The following is a 25,884-nucleotide window of genomic DNA, read 5'->3' on the forward strand; positions in this document are numbered from 1 at the left end:
TTTTTCTTTTTTAAAAAAAAAAAAAAAGCTTTTTATTTTCAAAACATATGCATGGATAATTTTTCAACATTGACCCTTGCACAGCCTTGTGTTTCAGATCTCCCCCCTCTTTCCTCAACCCTTCCCTAGATGGCAAGCAATCCAATATATGTTATACATGTTAAAATATGTTATATCCAATATGTGTAAACATATTTATACAATTCTCTTGAGATCAAAAGGAAAAAACGAGTAAGAAAACAAAATATAAGTGAACAACAACAAAGAGTGAGAATGTTATGTTGTGATTCACATTTATTTCTCACAGTCCTTTCTCTGAGCATAGATGCTCTCTTCATCACAAGATCATTGGAACTGACCTCATTCATCTCATTGTTGGAAAGAGCCATGTTCATCAGAATTGATCGTCATATAGTCTTGTTGTTGCTGTGTACAATGATCTCTTGGTTCTGCTCATTTCACTCAGCATCAGTTGATGTAGGTCTCTCCAAGCTTCTCTGAAATCATCCTGCTGGTCATTTCTTACAGAACAATAATATTCCATACCATTCATAATTTACTCAGCCATTACCCCCTCTGTCCCCCAATTCTCTGCCCCAGAGGCTAGAACTTCAGGCTTGATTTTTGAAGTGGGGGTCTCTGAGGCTCTGGGGAAGGGCTGACACTGGCCCTTGGTCCCTGGCCCTGCAGCAGATCTCTTGGCAGCACAGAATGTAGCCTGCCCCATGACCCCTTACTGGCCCCCTTAAGCTTCCGTAGTCTGGAGCGCCCCAAGGCCACCGGCTGTTGTCCATCTGTCCCGGCCCAGCAGACTTCTGCAGCCTGGATTGGGGATCTCCAGAGAAAAGGAGGAAACGCCAAGGTGGGGTGGGCCTTCACCTGAAGGGTGGGGGAGGGGCCGAGGGGGGCTGCAGATGGCAGTTCATGGGGGGAGGGGATAGCTGGCTGGCTGGGGGCAGGGCTGGGCTTTGAGTAACCTTCCTCTTGGATTCTGGGGGTCTTGAATCATGGACACGGCAGAAGTTTCCTTATCTTTGGCACATAATTTCTGTTTGGAAGCCTTCTGAAGACTCAGTAAAAAAAATCCAGGCTGCCATCTTGTTGGTCATGTGACCCAGAAGCTCTCCTTTCCTCCTTAATTTATCCTGTTTGTAGCTTATTTGAATGCTGCTCATTGCCTACTGTCTCCTCCTTTAACTGTAAGCTCCTTTTGGGCAGGGAAGGTCTTTCCCTCATTTTGTATCTCCAGCTGCTTTGGTACAGGGCCTGGCACAGGAGGGGGTGATGATGGTGATGGACATTTGGATAGCAATGGGCCTGGCTGGCAAGCCTCTGAGTGTTAGCTCAACTGCTTCTCACAACGGCCTATTCAGCTACCTACCCCCACCACTGCTGCTGCTATTATAACTAGTATCACTGCTACTACTACTACTACCACCACTACTATTACTATTATTACTATTTATATAGCACCTACTCTGTGTCAGGCATTACAGTGTTTTACAAATATCCCATTTGCTCTTTACAACCACTTTGCAAGGTAACAATAATAATATTATGACTACTACTACTAACCAACATTTATTTATATAGTACCCACTCTATGCCAACCCCTGTGCCAATTGCTTTACAATGATCTCATTTGATTCTTTTGACAATGACTCTATGGAGTAATAATAATAATATCACTACTACTACTACTAATAATGATAGCCAACATTTATATAGTGTTTACTATGTACTATAATAAGTATTTTACAAATATAATTTCATTTGATCTTTACAACAATCTTGAAGGTAACATTAATAATATTACCATTAACAATAATTATAATTATGATAGTTACCATGAATAATAGCTAACATTTATTTATATAAAGCTTATTATGTGCCCAGTGATTTACAATTATCTCATTTGATCCTCATGACAATGATCCTCCCAAGTAATATTAATACCACAACGAATAATGATAGCCAACATTTAAATTGTGTCTACTTTGTGCTGGGCACTGTGCTAAGTGCTTTACAGTGTTATCCACCTTGACCCTTACAACTACCCAAGAGGGAGGAAGATATTGTTGTTATTCTCATTTACAAATCAGGAAGCTGAGGCAAAGAGCTTAAAGCAACTTGTAAGTCACTTTTTTTTTTGAGGCAAGACTGGAACTTGGTGGTTCTGACTCCAGACCTGGTGCTCTGTCCACTGAATCACTGGGCTGGCATTTAATAAATGTTTATTAATTGGCTGGGATATAACCCACATAAAGAAAGAGTTTATGTTGCTGGGTGAGGTCCTTGAACATTTTTAAGAGAACAAGGAGTCTTAAGTGTGAGTACCACTGGGCTAGCCTAGTAGTACTATTAATAGCAGCAATGATAATAAATAGCTAACATTTGGTGCTTTAAAGTCGGTGAAGCATTTGAAATAAACCATCTTATTTGATGTTCATCAAAACCCCATGAGGTGGGCGGCATTATTGTCCCCATTTTACAACCAAGGAAACTAAAGTTGAAAGCAGTTAGATGCTTGGCTCACCGGAAGAATAGTCTAAGGTCAGTCTCGAACTCTGTTCTCCTTCACTCTATCTAGTTGTTCAATCCTTCAGAGGAGTGTTCTGTAGGGACAGAGGAATGGGGAGAGGGGCCTGCACAGTCTGCACGTTATGGTGGTTCCACTTTTCCAGCTTGCCTGAGTCTACTCATAATCCCCTTTTCCAGGGTTCCTCCCGTCAGAAAATGAAGCCTTTAACTTCATTTTAGGATTTCTAAAGTCTAACAAACAGGTAGGAACAGCTGGATCATCCTGGGACTGGAGCGAGGGTGGGAGGGCAGTGGTTGATGGGGGTTCATCCACATCTCCTCCTTCTCTGTGGCTTACTTTGCCTGACCAGAGTGTCCTATCTACTCTGTCCACCGCACTCTTTGTTCTGTGAACATTATTCTCCTGGGGCAGAATACCTGAGGATTAGGTAATTGTTCAGTGCTCTTCTCCCTTCCTCACTTCATCAAAGTGTCCCCCAGTGGGGACAGTAAGTGTGTCGGGTTTGGGATCAGAGGACCCAGGTTTGAACCCAAAATCTTCCACTTTCCCTTTGGGTCTGACCCCTGTTAGACTATGAGCTTCCAGAAGGTAAGAAGCACCTTTTTATTTTCTTTTAATTCCACATTCAGCACTGTGCTTGGAACACAATAGGCACCTAATAAATGCTGAGTGAAGACTGACAAGCCACTTCAGCTCAAGGTCCCTTCCAGCTCTATAGCTGTGATCCCTTGTATCTAGCCTCCCTAGACATCCATCCCACACACCTCCTCCCAAACAGATTCCCTTGTGCTCCTTGTGGATGAAGAGATCTGTCTGTCACAGAAGGAACCAATTTTGATGAGGGAAGAAGCGAGCACTGTGTTGAGGAAAAGTAGGAAGAGCATGGACCAGATCCACTTGGTTCCATGGATCCCCTTTGGGGTCCATTAGGAAATAGTTTGAGGGAGAAACAAGGGAAAAGGCAGGAGGAAGGCTGGGTGAGTGTCTCGCTCTAGGATGAAGCCACGAAGATGACGTTCTTGAGTTCTGTGAACATCCTGTGCAGTGCTGTGAAAAGTCAGGAACACCGCAATATGGACTTCTACTGCAATAAATCCATGTTGGCCGAGAGAGTGGAGGTGAGGACATCCTTGGGGGAAGCGGGAGGAGAAGTGGACTCATCCCGGTCCAGACCTGAGTCTTTTGAAAGCCAGTCATGGAAAGTTTGGGAACCCTGGGAAGAGGAGGGGGGATAGGTCTTGGGCCAGGCAGCTCCGTCTCTTGGAGGGGAGTTTTTGGCCTTCTATTCCTCCTGGATCTTTCAGATGTTGATCATTGAGGAGCCTGTTGATATGCTGATTAGTTCTTTGAGACAGCAAGCCATGTTCTGCATCATGGAAATGAGGTACCTGCCCTCCTTGGCTTGTTCCATTGATCAAAAGGGGACCCTATTAGAAATTTGGGATGGAGGGTGGATGTTCTTACAACTTCAGAACTCTCTGTTTTCCTTGGATGTCTGGCTACTAATGTCACTACTTTAGCATGGGGGCAGGGGTGGGGGAGGGCCCCTGACTTGGGCAGGGATGGGTGGTGATAGATGATTAACAGCTGGCTCTCTGATAAAACATAATATGCATGACATACTTTTAAGTTTAATATTAATTATTAACATTTCTCCATCACTTTCTCAAATTGAGATAATCAACAAAACAATAGAGCAAATCCTAATTTGTAGCATTTGTTGATTTCTGAGATGTAGGTACTCACAATGAAAATTTAACAGTCTGCTCTCTAGAGTCAATTTCTCCAGCACACCCCTGTTTGAGAGTCAGTATGAACTCAAAACAGCCTGGGAATATCCTTGGAAGTCCAGGCCTCTGGACCTTGACCAGGACACCCAGCACCATTCACTCTTCTCTGGAGGATAAATGGAACAGGTTTCTTCTACAGGTCCCTAAACAAATAATCAAATGAAAACACCCACTCTGGTCCTATTTCAGTTAAGAGTCCCCTTGTTATTCCATTGCCTCCTCCAACCCCAGCCATGTGAACCCCAAGTTCCAGCCCTTACAAAGGATGGAGTTGATACAGTCAGGTATCTTCAGCCTGTTTTCCTTGCCCCCCAACATGGAGACTGACACCAACAGGGAGATCGTTAGTCTGTACAGCCAGGTAATTTCTGCAGCTGCCCCTACTTCCCCTGCCACCTGGTTTCCTCTTGGATTTCAATGCCCCAAATAAAGGGGAGGGCAGGGCTTCCTTCTGGCCATCTCTCAACCCTTAATGTTCACTCTGCTATTAGACTGTTCGAGCCTTGGATGAAATGTTGCAAGGATTAATGACTGAAAATGAGGACCCCAGCATGCTGGTGTTTATTGAAATTGTGGAGGTGGGTAATGCTTTCCAAGGAGGTAATTTGTGTGAAGAAATAAAATGGCAGATGGGTGGTGAGGATCTTGGCTCTGTGATTTCTCCCTCTGTGCCCTTGGACATTTCACCTCTCATGCATAAAATAAGGTAATTAGATTATGATACTCTTAAACTCCCTTCCATCAGTAAATGGTATGAAGCTGGATGATTAGCTTGTCAGGTAAGACTGAGAAAGTTTGGAATCATGTTATTATTACATCCACCAACAAAGTCTTATTCTGAAGCTTCCTGGCAGTGTTGAGGGTCATTTACTACTATGTATTGTGTACCTAATCTATCCCATTGATCTATCGCTCTGTTTTAATCCAGTATAAGATTGTTTTAACAATTACTACATTGTAACATATTGAAAATCTGCTAGACTTCCTTCTTTCATATTAAAAAAAAGATACTTTTAATATTCTTGAACTTTTGTTCTTCCAGATGAATTTTGCTGCTGTTTTTTTCTAGCTCTTTAAAATAATTCTTTAGGAGTTTTATTGGCATGGAACTGGATAAGTATATTAACTTAGGTAGAATTATCATTTTTATTATATCGGCTTTGTCTACCATGAGCAATCAATATTTCTCCAGTTGTTTAGATATGTCTTTATTTTGTGTGAAAAGTGTTTTGTAATTGTGTTCATATAGTCCCTGTGTGGTCCTCAGTTTTTGAAGGTTATTCTAGGAGAGTACAACCTTTATTGATTTCTTCCAAATTGAAAATGCTTCATAATGCCCTGGTGACAGACTGTTTACTATCTGAGAATCAGCCTAGCAAAACAGGGAGAGATTTGTCTCAGTTTGAAAGCTAGATGAGAAATTCTTTGACTATGGCAACCTGTTATGTTAAACAAGGAAAGTCCTAGGAGGCCCCCTTCTGCTTCTGTAGTGTGAAGATGGTGGAGTGGTGGAAAAGGGGTTTGGGGTTACTGAGGATGATGTAGATTAAGGATGCTCAAAAATTGGAATTTTAAAGGCAAATCTTTGTCCAAATAACCAGTATGATGATACGTTATCAACCAATATGTTCTCAGCATAAATGAAACTAAAAGCTAAATCTAAGTGAAACAGGTTTTCCTAGAAAGGCAAATGTAAGAGTTAGAATTGACTTCCTCTTACACTCAAGAATAGGGAGAAACAAAGGTTCATCACAAAGATAATTATAGCTTTTCATTTGAAAGGATTAGAAAGCAAAGGAATTTTATGAAGAATTTTTAAATCAAGCCAATGATACCCTGGTTTTCAGTGACTTCAATGTAATAACGGGCATAGGAAAGAATGAGAAAATTATGTTGAAAACTATAAAGAAAAGAGAGAATCCTGTAGCTTCAAAGGCTTACTCAGAAGTCTTTTCCTTTATATCATGAATCCCTTCACTATGAAGAATCTTCACAGATTGTAGACATGATGAATGCTGAATAACAACAAACAATTAAGTTGATAATATCTCAGACAGGAAAACTGATTTCAGACAAGGGAATAATTTCTGAATCGGTCAAAAAGCATATGTGTGTTGCAGTTTAGCCATCGATTAGTTAGAGTAAAAATCAAAATCAATACTACTTAAAATAGTTCTAACCTAATTTTAAAAAAAAGCTTTTAATGCTGAAAAATGGATAAAGATAAACATACTGACTTTGGTTTCTACTATTTGGGGTTGAAGTTATCAGATATGAAGCTTCTATCACAACTGAGAGGTCAAAAGGGCGGCCAAAATGGCGTTAGTTAGATAACAGTTTATCTTCTTATAAAGAACCATAAAAGCTAAGTTAAATATTCACCAAGGACACTCTCAAGGTCTCTCTTAAGAACTTTAGAATTGATTGTATGACGTGGGAGACACTGGCCATGGCGTGCCCTTATCAGAGAAGGTTCTGGGTTTTATGAGCAAAGCTGAATTGAATTAGTTCAAAAGAAACTTGAGATGCTCAAAGTCAGAGAAGTTGCCCCAAATGTTCATAGGGACTATGAGTGTCTGACCTGTGGCAGAGCATTCCGAGCTCGTATTGTCTGATCAGCCACAGTTGTACGTAACCTAATTCTAACATACTGATGTCATTTTGGTCCTCTTCAAGAATGAAGGACAACAACCAATCAATCACCCCCCTAGAGAACACCCATATGAGGACAGTATAAAGTATGGATGAGCTGTGATGTATACCACTGAAAAGAGTAATCACGTGTATGTGATAGTGTTTCCTGAAGTATTAAAGTAATAATAATATTATATACTTACAGAGCATTTTAAACTCTTTCAAAAATAACTAAAATATAAAGAGACATTCTTCTTGTAGAGTACTTATAATACATCACAATGAATATTGGTAGGATGTCTGCTCCTGGTTCAAGCCTCCTTCTCTGCTCAGTTCTATCTTGGAAGATCCCATGATATTTTAAAAAAAATTAGGCTACTTTACAAGATGTTGGAGAAATTCTTGCATATTCTGGGGGTAATTCTCTCTTAGAGAGTTAAGTGGTGGTGGATAATTTAGAAAGTAATAGATGAAAAATTAAAAAAACAAAACAAAACACCGTCCTTTGAACCTCATGCCTAGTAAATTAGAGACAATCCTCATCTCTAGTGTGGCCTTGAAGAAGGTAATGATTTCTATATATTCTCAATTTTCTTCCTAGATCATCATGCCCTGGATCATGTCAGATAAGATCTTTGAGAAAGTCCGAGCTTTGAGTACTCTTTCCCGACAACTGAGATTCATTTGCAACTTTCCTACACTAAGAGTGAGTGTCCCAGGTTTGTGACATTGCCCTCTTCCAGGTTCTGCCCGTGGCACTGGGATGGACCCTTAGTATATGCTCTACTTGGGCTTCCTAGAGAATAGATAGAGGAGTATGAGGATGGGTGTTCATAAAACTTATAAATTCCTTGCATGGCTCCTTTCGTTGCTCTCCTATATGGTGGGGTCTGATTTTTCTGGACACATTTATGATTGGGGACGGGGGAGGATTATCCCATTGTTTCAAAGTTCTGCCATTGACTCAAAGAACCTCCACTTCAGCCTTTTCTGTGTCCTAATCTCCCAGTTGAGAAGTTGGAGAGAATCCCCTTGCTTCTATAAAGCTGGGATGAACGTAGTATTGTTGAGAAAAACTTGGTCCATGGTGACCAAAGACTTGGAGTTTCAACTCCTGAGATGAAGATGAAAGAAGTAAAATTATCATGGGTGGAGAGTAGCTAACTCCAGGGTTTGGAGAGGTAAATGGTTCCCAATCTTTTACAAAGCACTTAGAAGATTTCAAGATTGGTGGGAACTTGATGGGCATCTTGGGCCTCTTCTGTATGGACTATAACTATGAAGTCAGCTCATGGGCCTCAGCAGCACTCCATTACTGCTTCAAATTCTTTGTGAACCAGAGGCGTAAGTGTTGAAGAAAAAAAATGTTGATATTATACTCTGTGTTTTAGGGACAATTCTGCCAGAAGTAATTTTTATTGATTTAATATTATTCAAAATCCAAGGACTTCTATTTGAGGGAGAGAAATGTTTTATACAATATTGTCTTACCACTCTCCTATGCCCTCAGAATATTTCTTTCCCTAAAATAATTTAAGGTAACATTTATAGGAATCTTGAACCAGGAAAATGTCATAAAGTCATAAAATACAGTTTTGGGTTAACACTCTGCTTCATCCAATGGAATAATCATCAGTTAATCTTTTGGGAGCACTCCTGAAAAAACATACATTCTTCTTTGATTGCCCTCAAAAGTCCTTCCTCCACAGGTAACTTACAAGTCATCAAAAGGACAACCTTTGGTCAATACCTTAATCCCTTCAGGAAATGGAAAAGGAGGAACTGTCCTTAGGTGGGTCAGTGGATCAATATTCCTTCATTGGAAGAGAAAAAGCAAAGGTTGGACCTGTGGTATTTCTTCTTCTAAGTTTAATTACTACCCATCATCCATTTTCTGAGGCCTTTCATTCTTAAACCGTTATCCATTTTCCTAAAGGGAAAAATCTGGAAGGACTTTAGACTGGATAAAACATTAGCTTTTAAAAATATTTTCAGATCTCATCATACAAACCAATATTTCAGAGTCATATTTCCCAAAGAGCACCTCATAGATTAAATAAACAGTAAACCGAAAAATATTTGAGATGTCACTGAACTCATCCCCCATATTTTAGAGATCAGCTTAAAAGGCTTATCCAAAATCAAATGGCCAGCTCTTTAGGGGCAGAACCATGACTAGAACTCAAATTCTTTAACTCAGGCTAAATATTTTGATATTATTATTATATTAATATTATATATCTTGTGACCCTCTTCAATTTGGGATCCTCATTTAGCTACATTGAGTTAGAATCTATCTTCTCCAAACCCACTTCTCCAAACCCCCACTAATGACACATTTAGTTCACAACAGTTATTTTTAACTAAATAGGAATGGAAATTACATAACCACAGCACATTTTCATCTTTCTGTAAAACTTAAACTCACTCTCCATCATATATAGAGACAATTGATGAGAAGAGAGGAGCCTTATTAACCACAGATGGGAAACATATAGGCATCTACATAGGAGAAAATATACATATAGAAAACATAGATTACCAAAAAATTCAAAGAGAGCCAAACCATGACTCATACTGCCAAAATGCCAAGATCTTCCACTGATGCTCAATCTCCTTCCTCCTTATTCCTCCTTATTCTAATTGGTAGTCAATCCAGGCTGGTTTTTAACTAGTAAACCATCTATAGTAGCTGCTGTAGTTATACCTCTTTTAGCCAACTCTACCAACCAGAGATGGTGCAGTTGAGGAAGTTCTCCTTTTGGTTGAGAGGCAATATAGCTCTTTCAGATATTCCCATTAACTGTCTCTTTCTGAACCTCAGATAGAGTCCTTAGCTTGAGGGTTGTCATCAGATTCACCTGAAATTCTGGGTTTCATTTAGAGCTGAGAAGTCTTAACATAGAATCAATTTCAGGGTATCTTCGAGCTTGAATTGGGAAAAAAGACATCTTTATTTTTACTAGGTGGCAAAATGGATAGAGTACCAGACCTTAAGTCAAGAAGACTAATCTTTGTGAGTTCGAGTCTGGCCTCTGACATTTATTAGCTGTGTCACCCCGGACAAGTCACTACATCCCATTTGCCTCAGTTTCCTCATTTGTAAAATGAGCTGGAGAAGGAAATGGCAAATCACCCCTGGTATCTCTGCCAAGAAAATCTTAAATGGGGTCATGAAGAGCTGGACATGATTGAAAAGAAATTGAATTTCAACTGAAACATATATATATTTTTTTGCAATTATAAATGTAGGCAATACTTATCATTCTGAGAAGGGATCTATGGGCTTCACCTAAAAGGTTCATGACACAAAATATGGTGAAGAAACCATGAACTAGAGGTACTATATTTGGAAATCCTGTTTTGCCTTCTGAAAATTTATAGGTGTCTTCTTATCAATAGCCATGATATTTTCTTCAGCTCTGTCAGGCTTCTTGTCCAATAATTACGAAGTTTTTTGCAGCTTTTTTTTAAATTCAACCTTCTCAGCAAAGTTTTTTAGTCAATGGTTATGAAACACATTAATTTTTAGCCATGTTGGACCAAAAAGTACAGAAGCCTCACCTGAGATCAGGTCTGACTTTTTATTAGTTCTTAGAGAATTTTTTCTTTTAAATGGTTGTCTTCTGAACTTTTTAGCTGCCTGGTCTTCTACCATCTCCCTTGAGTGTCTCAATTTAACTCTCACTTAACTTACAATAAGAACCCAATTTTATTTTCATAATTCTTGTCATACCTCTTAGTTAAAGGTTAATCTGCTCAGAGCTTTACTTCCTTAAATAGAAAAGTGATTGAGAGGCACTGGGTAAATTGTTTTAAACTTATTCTTACAACCCCTCTGTTTTATGAAAGTAGTCATTACTGTATTTGTTTAAAATTTTTTAAATTCCAAGAACCTTTTAGGTTCTTTTTAGAACCTTCATGTCACTTCCCCTAGTTTCACACCAGAGCTCTTCCTCCCTCCCTCTCCTCTCCTCTCTCCTTTCTCTACTTCCTCTGCTTTCCTATGCTCCTTTCCACTCCTCTCTTCTCTCTCCCTCTTTCTCCTTTTCCTTCTCCCTCTCCTCCCCTCCTCTTATTCTTTCTCTTTCTCTCTGACCATCTGTCTCTATTTCCTGCCTCCCTTTTGACTTGGTTTTCTCCCTTTCTATTTTTTCATCTGGATGAATAAAGATGCTGCAGATAGAAACAGGTAATCCTGAAAGAGAAAATTGAAGGGAAAAGCTCAGGTCAGTATTAAACATACACAGTTTGGAGGGATTAGTGGGAATACCTGGGTAGAGATGTCTTATAAGCAGCTAGAGATGGGGTTCTGAAAGTCAGAACATAGTTGAGGAAGCTATGTGTAGTGCCAGTCTTACAGATGAGGAAACTGAGGAGGACAAATTCAGTGACTTGCCCAGGACACTCTGGGTGTGCTGGAGCCAATTAAACTGGCTCACCTCAGAAATCAGGACATGCTACAAAGTAGGGCTTTATTTATTGATTTTTATTGACTATAGAGATTTTAAGTGATAGTAAGTAGGTAAAACTTAAAAGTATGTCAAGTACACATTTCATTTTTGGAGAGCCAGTTGTTAAACATTAACCAGCCCACCACTGCCAGAGGTGGGGGCTGGAACAGAGAGTGTGACCTCACTTCTAGCCTGGGGGAATCATTTCTATAAATGCAGAAGTTGAGATTGCAGAAGTAGAGATTGCTTGGAAATTTTCAGTTTCAGGATTGATTGGAAGATGATGAGCCTGTTACTTCACAGCCTGGCTCCCAACTCCCTTCCCATCCTTATTACAACATCCCTTACCTTCTCTTCTCTTTCCACCTCTATTTCCCACTTGCCTTTTACCTTTTTCTTTGAGAACTGTAATCAAATCAGCAACTTATTGCCTCTGGAAAGGGTGTGCCAATAATTTTTCTTATTAACCTCCCCTCCCTGAAATAAATACATACATTTCCCTGTTGTTCCAGTCACCATCTCTGTAACTTCCCAGAATCAAAACATCATTTCCTGGCATTTGCTCTCATATGGTCTGCCTTATTTGAATGTAAGCTTCTTGAGCTCAGAGCCTATATTGCTTTTGTATTTGTATTCTTGGCACTTACCCTAGTGCTTGACACATAGTAGGCACTGACAATCAGCAAGTGGTGCTATTTGGCAAAGACACTTCATTTGGTCCATACCTTTCTCTTTCACCATCCTTGATCCACTGAGCATGCTAGAGGAGAGAACAAGGGGGAAGGCAATATATCTCTCACACACCCATTCCTTTTACCCCTGCCCACCAAACCCCAGGCACCTCATTATTGCCTGAGGCAAAAGACATGTCCTGGATCCAATTTAAATTATGTTTGGGGGGAATTTATCTAAAGTTCTTTATGATAAAAACAACAGATTTCACTGTTATATCCCAGAGCCCCAAACTAGGATTGAAAATCCTAGCTGTTTTAGGCAGAAAAGTCTGATCCAGTCTATTCTAGCCATTTCACTGCTTTAAATAGGTTTAAATAGGCAGAGTGGTAAGTAAGGGGGAACGTTCTCAATCAATTAATCAATAAAGGGCTTTTATTAAACTCCTACTATGTGCCAGGTACTGTACAAAATGCTGGGGATATAAGAAGAGACTAAAGACAGTCTATGCCCTCATTGATCTTGCCTTAAGATCTAAATCTTATTCCATCTTGAGCCCAGTCTCAGACTCCATGAAAAGTGTTTGTCATGAAGATAAAATGAAATAATGTTTATAAAGTACTTTGTAAGCACCATGTAAATGCTGGTATTATTATGTGAGTCTGGAGGTCAAGACAGGGACAGGTATAATAATAACATTTATATGGTGATTTAAAGTTTTGGAAGCTGGAGAATCTCTTAATTTCCCAATAATAAGCCACAGTGCCCCAGCACGCTATTTCCTCTAGCTTTCTCTTCAAATCTGCCACACCAGCATCTCACTTCTATAGCCTCTCTCAGGAGTCTAAATTGTTTAATTCCTGCAATTACAGTCCCAGAAGTTCCATTCCTAAGGAACCTATGTAAATCTGACTCCTATTTCTCCCACTCCTGAAGGTCACATTCTTTTATTCATGGTCCATACTTCCTCAGTGTGGGATAGGTAACAGGTAAACTGACTCCTGTCAACACTGATCAGTGTATAACCATGAGATGGAAGCTGCGGTGTGCTAGAACTGGCTCATATCAGCTCACCAAACAATTATTAAATTTTCAGTGTGACCATTTTTATATCTTGGATAGCAAGTTACAAAGCAGGACTTGATTTACTTGTTGATTGATTATCTAGACTGAAGAAAGTAATGGAGAAAGTTAAACAATTCAGATTAAACTTGAAAGTAAATACATTATATGTATATATATATACATACATATATATCTATACATATATATCTATATATGATATACATATATACATATATATATATTGCCTTCCCTGCTTCTCCATCATTTTACAACTGAAGAAATTAAGGTCTAAAGAGATAAGAAGACAGATGTTCCATATTGTTTCTTATAGGCTTTTCCTAGCAATCTGGTTTCATGGGAATTTGCCCGTCCTGTTGGGCAGAAGTTGTTTGTCTGCCTCTGAGCTTTGGGAAAAAGTGGGAGTAGGGAAGATGGGAAAGGAGGCCTGCTTTTCTTTCTCCCTCCAATGGAGGAATGTTGTGTTCCTTAATGGTGGCTTTGTGGATCCTAGAATCGGTTCTGAGGACTGAGGAAGAACGGCAAAGGCTCCTAAAAAACTTGCAGAAGGATTTCCAAGCAAATTGGGCCACCAGCCTGCAGTATATTCTTATGGTAACCCTGGCTCTCCCCACACAGGCTGCACTTGGGATGTTATTTGGTGGGAGTGGGAGGTGGGGGTAGGAGGAGAGGTTAGAATGGATTATGGGGCCCATCTTGATCAAGGGATCCATCCATAAAGCCTAAAATTTCATGATCAGTTGGGAGGCTCCCTCCTGAAGTTGTTCTTGGCTTGGCATTTTAGCCATGCAAGGAATTCTTTCATTCTTTAATTAATAATTAAAGATATAATTAATTCTTTCATCTCTATCCATAGATATCATTCTATTTTATTTCAGCCATAGTATGTCTTTCATCTCTTTCATGACAGCAATGAATCATTTAAAAACAAAACAACAAAACAAAACTCAAACTTCCTATTTTGTATATTCAAAGCACTCTACTTGATTCTGCCTGGGTTACAGAGATAAACAGGATTTGATTTCATTCTTTAAGGACCATCTCATAACTTGGCAGCAGTTTTGGGATAAGAAACCAGAGAGTTATGTTTGATAACTTTGGTTTGCCTCCTTATCACCCCTTCTGATTCGCTGCTTACATCATGGCCTGAACAACTTCAGGAGCTAAGAGATGTTGGATGTTTTTGCCCTTTTTTAGCTAAAACATTGAATTGGTTCTCCTTCAAGAGAAGTTTTACCCCAATCCTTTAGAGATTAATATTTTTCTCAGGCTGGTGCCCAGTGAGTCTAAATAGAAGCATGCTGCCTGTCATTTGTAAAAATGATGGTCAGAGATGAATGGAGAATTGAGGCACAAATGAGGAACCCAAGAAACTTTCCCCCTCCTCTTGTGGCCCCTTAATTTGTATTGAAATAGTAATCATTTTCCCAAACATTTGAAATACTTGTACTCAAATCTTTAAAAAAAAAAAACAAAAAAACAAAAAAAACAAACCAAAAAAAACCATACTAAAGCTGAAATGGAAATCCTTTTTGGATCATTTTTTATTTTGAAAAAAATCTGTTCCTTTAACCTAGAGAATAGAGTCTATTGTACTTTGAATTTGGACTTTGCATTTGTTGATAGCTAAATCTTTCTCTTCTGTAAAACTAGCCACATAAGGCTGTTGCTGCTCCCATCTGGGTCTTTGCTCTCATTTTGGGGGTGTTGGGGGTAGAGGAAGGGACCTTATTGGAAGGAATATCTGACACTATTCTTCCTTTAGTTCTTCAAGAAATTTCTGAACCCCAATGAGAGAGCAACCATTATAACATTGTGTGTGAAGGCCATGACCGTTGGTAGCAGGTATAACACTTGGGCACCTGTTCAGATGTTGGAGCAGTTAATAAATGAGCCTCTTCCTGATCTCAGCAAGGTAGGGAAATTTAAGAGACTTTTGGGCCTAGGGCCTCTCTAAGGTAGTTTCTTAACTTAGGATCAAATAACTTGGTTTACAAATAATTTTTTTTGATGCCATTATTGTAGCATATGCCTGTGATCCCTGCTAATAGGGAAGGCTGAGGCTGGTAGGTCACTTGAACTTAAAGAGTTCTAAGCTGCAGTAGACTTAATGTTAATCAGGTGTCCATGCAAAGTCTAGAAATACTATGGTGAGTCCCCCCCAAAGTAAGAAATCACTAGGCTTTCTAATGAAGGATAAACTAGGCCAGTGTGGAAATAAGAGTTGGTCACAGGGGACTGTGGTATAATGGAAAGAATTTTAACTAAGGACGGGTGAGGAAGGCTTTGCTCCAAGGTGGAAAATTGCTCCAGAGTTAAAAATTTAAATGGCTCACTGACTAAGGATTATATTCTTCTGAGGAAAGAAGTAGGTTCCCCCACATGATGTAAAACCTGGGGGGTAAGAGAATGAGGTGGACCTGAGTTGAGATCAAGCAAGTGATAAATTGGTGAGATTGGAGTCTAGTGGAGGTTGGCTCTCCCAGAAGGAGTGGGGCCAATTCTTTCTGTTTTGCCACAGAGAAGGCAATTTTTTTTTTATTTTATAAAGCTTTTTATTTACAAAACATATGCATGGGTTATTTTTCAATATTGTCCCTTGCAAAACTTTCTGTTCCAAATTTTTCCCTCCTTTCTCCCACTTCCTCCCCTAGATAGCAGGTAATCTAATACATGTTAGATCCAATATATGTATACATATTTATAGTTATCTTGCTGCCCAAGAAAAATTGGATCAAGAAGGAAAAAAATAGCTGAGAAAGAAAACAAAAATGCAAGCAAACAACAACAGAGAATGAGAATGCAATGTTATGGTCTACCCTCAGATCCCACAGTTCTCTCTCTGGGTGTAGATGGCTCTCTTCATCACTGAACAATTGGAACTGGTCTGAATCCTCTCATTGTTGAAGAGAGACATGTCCATCAGAATTGATCATCATGCAGTCTTCTTGTTACAGTGTATGATGATCTCCTGGTTCTGCTCACTTCACTCAGCATCAGTTCATGTAAGTCTCTCCAGCCCTCTCTGAAATCATCCTACTGATGGTTTCTTAAAGAACAATAATATTCCATAACATTCACATACTATAACTTATTCAGCCATTCTCCAATTGATGGGCATCCACTCAGTTTCCAGTTTCTGGCCACTACAAAGAGGGCTGCCACAAACATTCTTGCACATACAGGTCCCTTTCCCTTCTTTAAGATCTCTTTGGGATATAAGCCCAGTAGAGACACTGCTGGATCAAAGGGTATGCACAGTTTTATCAAACATTTTGAGCATAATTCCAAATTGCTCTCCAGAATGGTTGGATCCATTCACAATACCACCAACAATGCATCAGTGTCCCAGTTTTCTCACATCCCCTCCAACATTCATCATTATCTTTTCCTGTCATCTTAGTCAATCGGAAGGTGTGTAGTGGTATCTCAGAGTTGTCTTAATTTGCTTTTCTCTGACCAATAGTAATTTGGAACACTCTTTTATATGAGTAGAAATAGTTTCAATTAGAGAAGGCAAATTTCAACAGAGAATTAGGTTCCATTTCATGCTCTGACAACAATAACTCTGGGATTCTGTTTCCCATCTCTAGTTGTTTTGATCTATATTTTGCCGCTGGACTCAGATGGTTCTAGAGGGGGAAGTTAAGACTGGTGACTTTGTATAGCCCTCCCTTGCTGAAATCCAGGTCACTTGCATGTCCTGGCATCTCCTCCCTGGTGTCATGGTCCTCTTTGAGAATGAAGGACAAACAACAACAAAAATGGAGTTTAACCATGTAGTTCCTTAGTCTCTTCCAACCCTGAGAGTCTGTTAGATTCCATTTGAGGTACCTCAGCTCAGCTTCACTTTCAGTAAAAGGTGAAGGAGCTGGTCAATAGAACTGTGAACAAGCCCTTTCTCTGGGAGGAAAGGGAAGGTCTTGTTTCTCCATCATGAAACCAAGGAGTTGGATTAGTTGGTCCTTGTGTTGCCTTCTGGCTCCAATACAATCCTTTGAGGGCTCCTCTCTCTCTCTCTCTCTCTCTCTCTCTCTCTCTCTCTTTCTGTGTGTGTGTGTGTATGTGTGTATGTGTTGGGGAATATCCAGATCTCTTTCAGATCTCCTTCCAAAAGCCTATCTGCCCTAAACTTTACCACTTCATCTGTACTCCCCATTAATCAGACTTCTGGGGTGCCAAATAGGGGGAAAACCCTAATTATTCTTGATAATGAAGGTCACTGTCAGAGGCATCCAAGAACACACAAAAAGGTAATGAACTCTTGCTCTTCCCCACCTGAGGGTCCTTTTCATGCTCCCGGTTCCAAGCTCTATTTATGGTGCTAACTTCTGATGCAAAAAACTCTATGTCTCTGAGGCTTATTATTATCCAATTCTGTTTCCTCCTTTACGGAGCCCGAGGCTCCCAAGAGGAACATGTCCCCTTCTCCACTCAGGTGCCAGAATTGATCGAGATGATTTACAGCAATCTGAACAACATAAAAGATTCCAGTGCCATCAAAATCGCTGAGAAGACTATTCAAGAACTGGCCCAGAAGTATCCTGATGAGGTCATGCTGAAGTTTCTCTCCATCCAGGATAATGTTCAGTAAGTCAGTGCCACAGCCCCAAATCTATCTAGGGTCTCCTCTCCACTCCCAGCCTTAGGATCTTCCCTCCCCCAACCTCTATTACCTCTTCTCTCAGTTCTAGAGCCTTAAACTCTCAGCCACTTCCAGATCCCATCTCAATTGTCCTTGAGACATCTAAAACTGGATGTATTGTAGACATCTTAAACTCAACAGTCCCAAATCAAATTTGTTCTCTTTCCTCTCAAATGCTATTCCTCCTGGCCTCATAGGTTCTCAACCTGCGGGTCATCTTCAACCCAATCTTTCTTACTCCCCATATCCAATTGGTCTCCAACACACCCTCTTCTCTCCTCTGACATTGTCAATACATCTGGATTTCACCCTATTTGCTTTCTCTGTCAACTCCCAAGATTTCAGGAGCAGGAAACAAGGGAGGTAATGGTTACCTTTGGGATGCAGGGTCTCTTGAGGGATAGTTCCTTGAGAATGCTACTCTCATAGCCCATTTACTTTCTGAAGGTATCTGGGACAACTGCTTGGGTTAGAGATAATAAGTAATTACAGGGACACCTCAGCCCTGCTCCATGCTTTAGTATGGATCAGTCAATAAAATAGATTCTCTGTGGCATCTTTTCCCCACTCACACTGCTTCCCTTTTCCTCCTTCAAGCATCAAAATTTATGTTAGACTCTAAAGCTTGGGAATCTAAACAGATCATTCCCTGAATTTTTCTGTTTCCTGTGAATGTGTGGTCAGAGGTAGATTTTACTTAATTTGTCCTTAAGAACATACGTAATTAGTTTTCAGTTAATGAGTATTTATTTTTTCCTCCTGCCACTCTACCCCTTTTGATTTTTTTTAACTGATTGATGGAATGCCTTTTTCTTTTTCTTTAGCTTTCAGAACATTTTAACATCTATCATTTCCATTTAAAAGTGAACTATCCTCCCCCTCCAAGCATTTCTGGCTTTTCATTTCCTGAAAGCCCATGTCCCCATCCATATAGCAGTGGAAAGTAATGATAAAATTAGCTGACTATTTCAATCACCGAGTTCTCACAATACAGCTCCAGTAGTTTGTAACTGACAGCAGGACTGTGAAATTACAAGAGAGCCTTGATAATTATCCTCTTCATTATTTTTTTTTAAATATATAGTGAGAGAACGATGAGCATTTCTTTTCTTTTTTTCTTCTTCTTTTTTTTTTTCCTGAGGCTGGGGTTAAGTGACTTGCCCAGGGTCACACAGCTAGAAAGTGTTAAGTGTCTGAGATCACATTTGAACTTGGGTCCTCCTGAATTCAAGGTTGGTGCTCTATCCACTGCGCCACCTAGCTGCCCCCAAGCATTTCTTTTCAATGTATAATAGTTCCCCTTTCATTTTTTGAGCAAATATGCACAATCAAGTCAAAACAAATTCCAACCTTGGCAATGTCCAAAAATAGATATTTCATTCTCCATCTTGAATTCTTCAGCTCTGTTTCATCACAAGTCCTCTGGAATTGTAATTGGTCATTGCACTGGTTAGAGTTCTTAGGTGTATCAAAAAAAAATTTGTCTTTATAATGTTGCCACTATATAAATGATTCTCCTGGTTCTGCTTACTTCATTCTGTATCAATTAATGCAAATCTTCTTAAGTTTCTTTAAAAGTATCCCTTTTATCCCTTATAGCATAAGAATATTCCATTAATTCATTTATCATAGTTTGTTCAGTTATTTTCAATTGATGGGTATCCCTTTAGTTTCTGGTATTTTGCCACTACAAAAGGAGCTGCTATAAATATTTTATATCTGTGAGCCCTTTTTCTCTTTCTTCAAGGTATGGGACAAATAGTAGTTTCACTGGGTTGAAGGGTATGTACATTTTAGAGACTTTGGGGATATACTTCTGCTTTTTTGAATGGCTGCACCAATTCACAATCAGACCAACAATATATTAATGTGCCTATTTCCCTTCATCATTTATCTCCAACATTTGTCATTTTCCCTCTTAGTCACTTTTCCCATCTGATGGACATGAGGTAAAACCTTGGTTGTTTAATCTTCATGCCTCTAATTTTTAATGATGTGGAGCATTTTTATATGGTTATTGATAGCTTGGATTTCTTCCTTTGAAAACTGCCATTCCTAAGCTTTGTACTTAATATGATTTTTATAATGGATATTAATTAGCCAGTGAAGGATGTGTAATACTCTGGGGATGAAGTAAAAGGAAGAAGAGGGGAATGAAGAGAAGGAATGAAGGAAGGAAAGAAAAAGGAACAAACAGAGAAAGGAAAAAAGAAATAAAAGCAGAATCTAACTTTTCTTGCAGGCAGGGATGATTTTGTTTTTAAATTTTGTATCCCTAGGAACTGAGAGGCAGTATGGCCTAGTGGATAGAGAACTGGCTCCTGAATTAGGAGTCCCTAATCATACTTGGGTGTATGTCTCTAGGAAAGGATGCTATTTTGTCCCTATATAGTAGGCACTTAATAGATACTGTTGCATTGAATTGAAGCAGAGAAGGATGATGAGACAAAAGGAGAAAGAAGGGAATAAGAACAAAGAAAAAAAGATTTCCAAGGGGGAGAGAGAGCCAGGCAAAATCTTTTCCCTTCTGATGCTTTGTGGAATCTGCAAAAGCATGGTCTGAGGTGGTCTAGCTAATAATGGGTTTCCAACCCTATAGGGATCGAGAGCTGTGGAAGATCCTGGCAGCCTCCTCCAAAGGTTATGATAACATTCTGAATCATCTGCTGAAGAGGTTGAAATCTTTAAATGTTCAGGATCCCAAGGAGTCCGAGCAATCTGTGGTGATGACCTCTGTGGTGGTATGTTGATGGAAAGCCAGTAGGGCAGGGGATGGAAATAGGGCTTAGAAGCAGAACTCCCAAACTCCATGGAGTGCCCACCCCTTTGCTTTCTTTATAATACCAGGGAGCAAAAAAAAAGGTGCTTGGAGGGAGGAGAAATGACACAGGTTGGGACTTGTTAAGGTGATTGCACTGGGCTGAGAGTCAGATCATCATTTGTGTAAGCTGTAGTAAGAAAGTGAATATCTTCGGTTCTTACTTTTCTCCCTTGTGGATAATGGTTCCTGCCCCTACCTACCCCACAGGGATAAAGAAGGATGCCTTGAGATAGTAACTGTGAAAATGCTCTGAAAGGCAGAAAATGAAAAGTTAAGAAAGGCCTTCAATACATCAGCTAGGTATGGCCTTGACACACTATAACCATGGACTGTCCTGAGGGAGTATATTATAGTGGCTTTTTAAGGGATAGAACTCCCCAGGGATTTGAAAGTGAGTAGACCAAATAAAAGTGATAATGCTATTTTTCTCTGCTCCCTCAGGCCGGCAGGGCTCTCAATGAGCTGCTTTTGGAATCCAGTTCTATGGTAGAGGTAGAGACCTTCTACCCTTGGCTGTACATGGCCCTCCTATCTCTGATCTCCTTCCTCGTGTTTGAAGGGGGCAGCAAGAATCTCCCCAAACAGCCAGGGATACCTGAATGGATGAACCCTGTGAGGTACTCCCCACATAAGGTTTCAGAGTTAAAAGGGATCTTGGAAATCCTCAAATGCCTTAACAGAAATCCTCTCTGCAAGGTTGCTGACAAGTGATCATCCTTCCTCTTTTGAAAGAGGTGATAGGAGAGAAAGACTGCCCATTTCATTTCAGGATTAACTCCAATTATTAGCAAGTTCTTCCTTATATATCTATAGGTATTAGTTCTGGTTTTTGGGGTCAAGCAGAATAAGTTTAATCCTTTTTCCCTATTACAAGTCTTCAAAAACTTGAAAATACCTCTCACAGCCCCCTTCAGTTTTCTTTTCTTTTCTTTTTTTTTTTTTTTTTTCCAAGCTAAACATCCTCTCTAAAGAACATCCTTTCTAAAGATTTTTGTTTGTCCTGTTTGTCAGTCTGTTTAGTCTGTTTACCACGGAGCCCATTCTCTTTGTATGTACTCTAGTTTTTTAATATCCCTCCTGTGTGGTAGCCAGAACTGAGCCCAATCCTTCAATTCTATTCTGACCAAGGCAGCAGAGTACAGCAGGCCTCTTGTCTCCCTTGTTTTGGACTCCGGATGCGTGGCCTAACATCACATTATTGACTCATAGGAAGCTTTTAGTCTATGAACCGCCCCCCCCCAGGCCTTTATCACATGAATGTTGTCTAGACAAGCCTCTCCCATCCCTGTATATATGGGATTGATTTTCTTAACCCCCAGTGTAAGGCTTTGCAGTTATCCTAATCAAACTTCTTTTTTACAACATAATGCTCATGCACTTAATAAATGCCAGTTCATCGATTGATTGTTAGATTCAGCCCATCACTCTTAACCTGTATTGTTGTTTTGAATATCTTATTCCACCTCCAGTACACAGTCCATCCCTGCTTCATGTCATTTACAAATTTGGTAATTATGTCATCTCTGCCTTCATTCAAGTTATTAATAATGACATTGAACAGAACTGAACTGATGATAGATTCCCGGGCTCACTTCTTCAGAGACTTCTCTCCAGACTACCTTGAATCAGTCATTATCTACACTTTGAATCTAATTCATTTGATTACAATTGATTACAGATTGAGCTAACGTTATTTTATTAAGTTTGCATTTCCCCACCTTATTCTCAACCATAGAATGTGAGGCTTTGTCAGATGCCTGTCTTTAATATAAGAATTCTCCCTCTATGTCATTTCTCAGATGTCATTGAGGTAGTGCTGTCCAAAAAGACAAAAAACTAGTCACTCATGTGACTAGTTCTTAATGAAGCTATATTGCCATGATCACTCTTCCTTTCTAGGTGCCCTTTAACTATTCTTTTAGTCACATATTTGAGACTTTTTCCAAGAATGGAAGTCAAACTCAACTTATAATGTAAGGACCATTCTCTTCCCATTCTTTGAAAATTGAGGCAATATTATTCTTCTCCAACCATTCTCTACAACTTTCAAAAATCACAGATTTTGCTAAGTAATCATTTGTATAGATTCTTTCAGGACTCTTAGATGAAATTTGACTGAGACTGGTGACATCCACTTATTGGGACTTCTAGGAGCTCTCCTACCATTTCATGTGAGCAAAGGCTTTTTAGTTGAATGGGACTGTAGCAGACATCTAATCCAGTCCTTTCTTTTTAGATGAAGAAATAGGCCCAGAGATATTAAGTGTCTTGTCCAATGTCACCTAGGCAGTAAGAAGTGGGATGCAGTTCTCCTAACCTAAAGTCCAAGCACTTTCCATTGTATCACTGATTGAGCTTAACTTCCCTGTTGATCACTTTTGTTTCATCCTTGCCATCGAAATATTGTCTTTGTCAGGAGAGAAAATGGAAGCAAAATAAGAGCTGAGAAGCTCTGAGTTCACTCCATCAGTCCTTTGCCTTGTCCTAGTCACTTACAGGAATTCTGTCTTTTCTTTCTTTGATCTTCTTATGGAAGGGAAGAAGGAAAGGAGGATGGAGGGAAGAAGGAAGGAAGAAAGTAAGGGAGGGAGGAAAGAAACAAGAAAGTAAGGAGGGAGAAGGAAGGAAAAAAGGAAGGAAGAAGGAAAGAGAGTAATGAAAGAGGGAAAGAGGGAGGGAAGAATGAAAGAAAAAAGGAAGTAAACAAGGAAAGAAGGAAGCAAGAAAGCAAGAAGAGAGGGAAGAAGGAGGAAGAAAGGAGGGAGGAAAGGAAGGAAATAAACCAATAAATAAATAGACACATAAATTATTAAGTGCCTACTATGTGTCAGGCACATACCTTTCCTCCCTCTATTGTCCTTAGCAGATGTTATGAATTTAAGCCAGCATTTTTTTTTTGAGAGCCAGCATTCCTCATACTATCTTATATCTTATCTGTGTATCTAGTTATATCTTCTTGATACTCAGAGCTGCTCCAGTGCCTCTTTAATCAACTCTTTTCCATTTGATTGAATTCAAATGTGTTTGGTTAGTCCATCCAAAACTTGTTTTGTTGAGTTTCCCAAAATAGACTGACTTATCTACAGATATGTATATATCTCAAACTGCCTTTATGGCAAGTCAGGCAAATGTCTTTATGCCCTTGTTTGAGTTCTATAAAATGTAACCTCACAAAGACTTGTGGAAGGAGTTACTCCTTCTTTCCATCACTCTCTTTATGAAAAGATCTAATACTTTTTTTTCTAAAATTATCTCAGATTTTGGAGATTCTTACAAACAATTCCTCTCATGTCCTGTGGCTATTCTTGGCTACTTTGGCTACTTTCTTCCTCTACTAATGTAGTATACTAAGGAGATTCTCACAGCCGTCTACTCACCACCTCTGTGACTAAGAAGCCCCCTTCTCTTGTCTACACCAGTGCTTGGAATACTGTCTTCTGGGGGTACTGAGTTTCTTTCTTCACAGAGTTATGCGGCTCCCCATTTCCTCCAGGAAAATTTCCCAAAGAAACAAACTAAAAAGAACTAAATAACATTATTTCTAAATTTGGATTATCTTTTCTACTTTTGTTGTTGTTTTTCAGCTGTTTCAGTAGTGCCTAACTCTCTGTGACCCCATTTGGGGCAAAGATACTAAAGTGTTTGCCATTTCCTTCTTCGGTGCATTTTACAGATAAGGATACTGAGACAGAGTGAAACGACTTGCCGAGAATCACATAGATACTAAGGGTCTGAGGTCAGATTTGAACTTAGCAAGATGAGATTTCCTGACTTTGGGCCTGGCATTCTTATCTACTGGGCTACCTAGCTGTCCATCTGCCCTATTAGATTTCCCATTTACTACTAATGATAGCTGTCAGTTATATAGTTCTTTAAGGTTTATAAAACATTTTACCTGTGACATATCACTTGATCCTTGTGAGATTAGTGCTATGATCATCTCCATTTACAGCTAGCATTTATATAGCATTTTGAGATCTCCAAAGCACTTTATGTGAGTTAGCTCATTTATGATCAAGGAAGAAACTTTTGGACCTCAGCGTCCTCATCTATGAAACAGGTGTAACTCTGTCTGTTTCACTGGGTGTTTTGGGCAAAAGTTAAATGAATGAGTAGTGAAAACACTAAGGGGTGATTTCTTGTTAAGGGACAGCTGGTAGGTGACTATCCCCACTCTTTGCCATTTTCACAGCTCTACCATTGAGTCCCTGAAGACCTTGATCAGTTCAGCTGGGTATGGGTACCAGGTGTCTTTCATGCAATATCACAAGACCTGGGAGCTCCTGGCTAATCCAGAGGGATACTTGGAGGGAATCACCTTGGTAGCCAAGTAAGCTTTCTCCCTGGGTCCACATCTTGGGCTGCCACTCTCCTGTGACTGAGACCCTGGATTCTGTTCTCTACTTCCCATGACAGGTCTATGATCATTAGGAGCTGCTGGCACATTCGCCCCATTGTCAGTCTGATCTTTAACATCCTCAACGGGATTGAAGTTGGGAGTTCTGTTACTGCCTTGGCTATCTTCACCGAGGTCTGTGAGACTCTGTAAGGGATTGTTCTGGAGGGGCCAGAGGCAGGAGGAAAGGTGGCCTGGGCTCCAGGGTGGTACTGCATGGGGCAATCTAGACATCCAGGCTTTTCCTTATTCCAAGGATGACGATAGTAGTGATAATAACCATAGCTATTTTTTTTTAAATGTAGTGCTTTAATGTTTATAAAACTCTTTGCATGTATCATCACATTTGGTTCATAAAACTACCCTGGGAAGTAGGTGGGAGAAGATAAGTGATAATAGAAAAGAGATTAAAGGAATCTTTTTGCAGATGCTCAAGCTGAACACTGGAGAGCTTCAGTGGCTGGCTCAAACCCACGTCCTCTGCCTCCACATCCCTCCTTTCACTCTACTACATTGCCTAATTCAGACTGAGACACAAATAGCCACTTAAAACACCTTAAAGCCACTTAAAGAGACAGGGAAATGAAGTAGGAAGTGTGATCTAATGATGATGAGAAGATTGCCTTCTAATTGGAGAGATCAGACAGAGAAAGCTTCACACACGATATGATATTGGAATTGGATTGGTCTTATAGGAGTGAATTCCTGTTGATTTGAACCAGGGACTCCAAGATCTTCTCTGATTAGGAAATGATCTCAGTCAGGAGACATCAAAACAAAATCTTGGGACTCAGATGAAATGAAGCAATGAGTCCAACAAAAACCAGGCCCAGTATCCCCACCTTCA

General features: G+C 39.8%; 1 protein-coding gene across 4 annotated transcripts in view; it reads left to right on the forward strand.

Moving 5' to 3' along the window:
- Positions 1–747: 747 nt before the first annotated feature.
- LOC141565548 (maestro heat-like repeat-containing protein family member 7) overlaps positions 748–25,884 on the forward strand; it is a 36,128-nt gene continuing 10,991 nt past the window's right edge. For 3 of the 4 annotated variants that reach the window (XM_074308734.1, XM_074308733.1, XM_074308735.1), the window contains exons 1-15: positions 748–862; positions 2,719–2,783; positions 3,538–3,660; positions 3,847–3,926; positions 4,564–4,693; positions 4,824–4,910; positions 7,568–7,672; positions 8,175–8,310; positions 13,669–13,769; positions 14,941–15,090; positions 17,614–17,765; positions 20,420–20,561; positions 21,083–21,258; positions 24,834–24,971; positions 25,058–25,172. In XM_074308734.1, the coding sequence (XP_074164835.1) occupies positions 3,553–3,660; positions 3,847–3,926; positions 4,564–4,693; positions 4,824–4,910; positions 7,568–7,672; positions 8,175–8,310; positions 13,669–13,769; positions 14,941–15,090; positions 17,614–17,765; positions 20,420–20,561; positions 21,083–21,258; positions 24,834–24,971; positions 25,058–25,172 (1,620 nt within the window). In that variant the 5' untranslated portion in view covers positions 748–862; positions 2,719–2,783; positions 3,538–3,552. The remainder of the gene's footprint in view (positions 863–2,718; positions 2,784–3,537; positions 3,661–3,846; positions 3,927–4,563; positions 4,694–4,823; positions 4,911–7,567; positions 7,673–8,174; positions 8,311–13,668; positions 13,770–14,940; positions 15,091–17,613; positions 17,766–20,419; positions 20,562–21,082; positions 21,259–24,833; positions 24,972–25,057; positions 25,173–25,884) is intronic. The other variant, XM_074308736.1, reaches the window with a different exon arrangement.

The sequence above is a fragment of the Sminthopsis crassicaudata genome, chromosome 4, assembly GCF_048593235.1.
Source record: "Sminthopsis crassicaudata isolate SCR6 chromosome 4, ASM4859323v1, whole genome shotgun sequence".
NCBI lineage: Eukaryota > Metazoa > Chordata > Mammalia > Dasyuromorphia > Dasyuridae > Sminthopsis > Sminthopsis crassicaudata.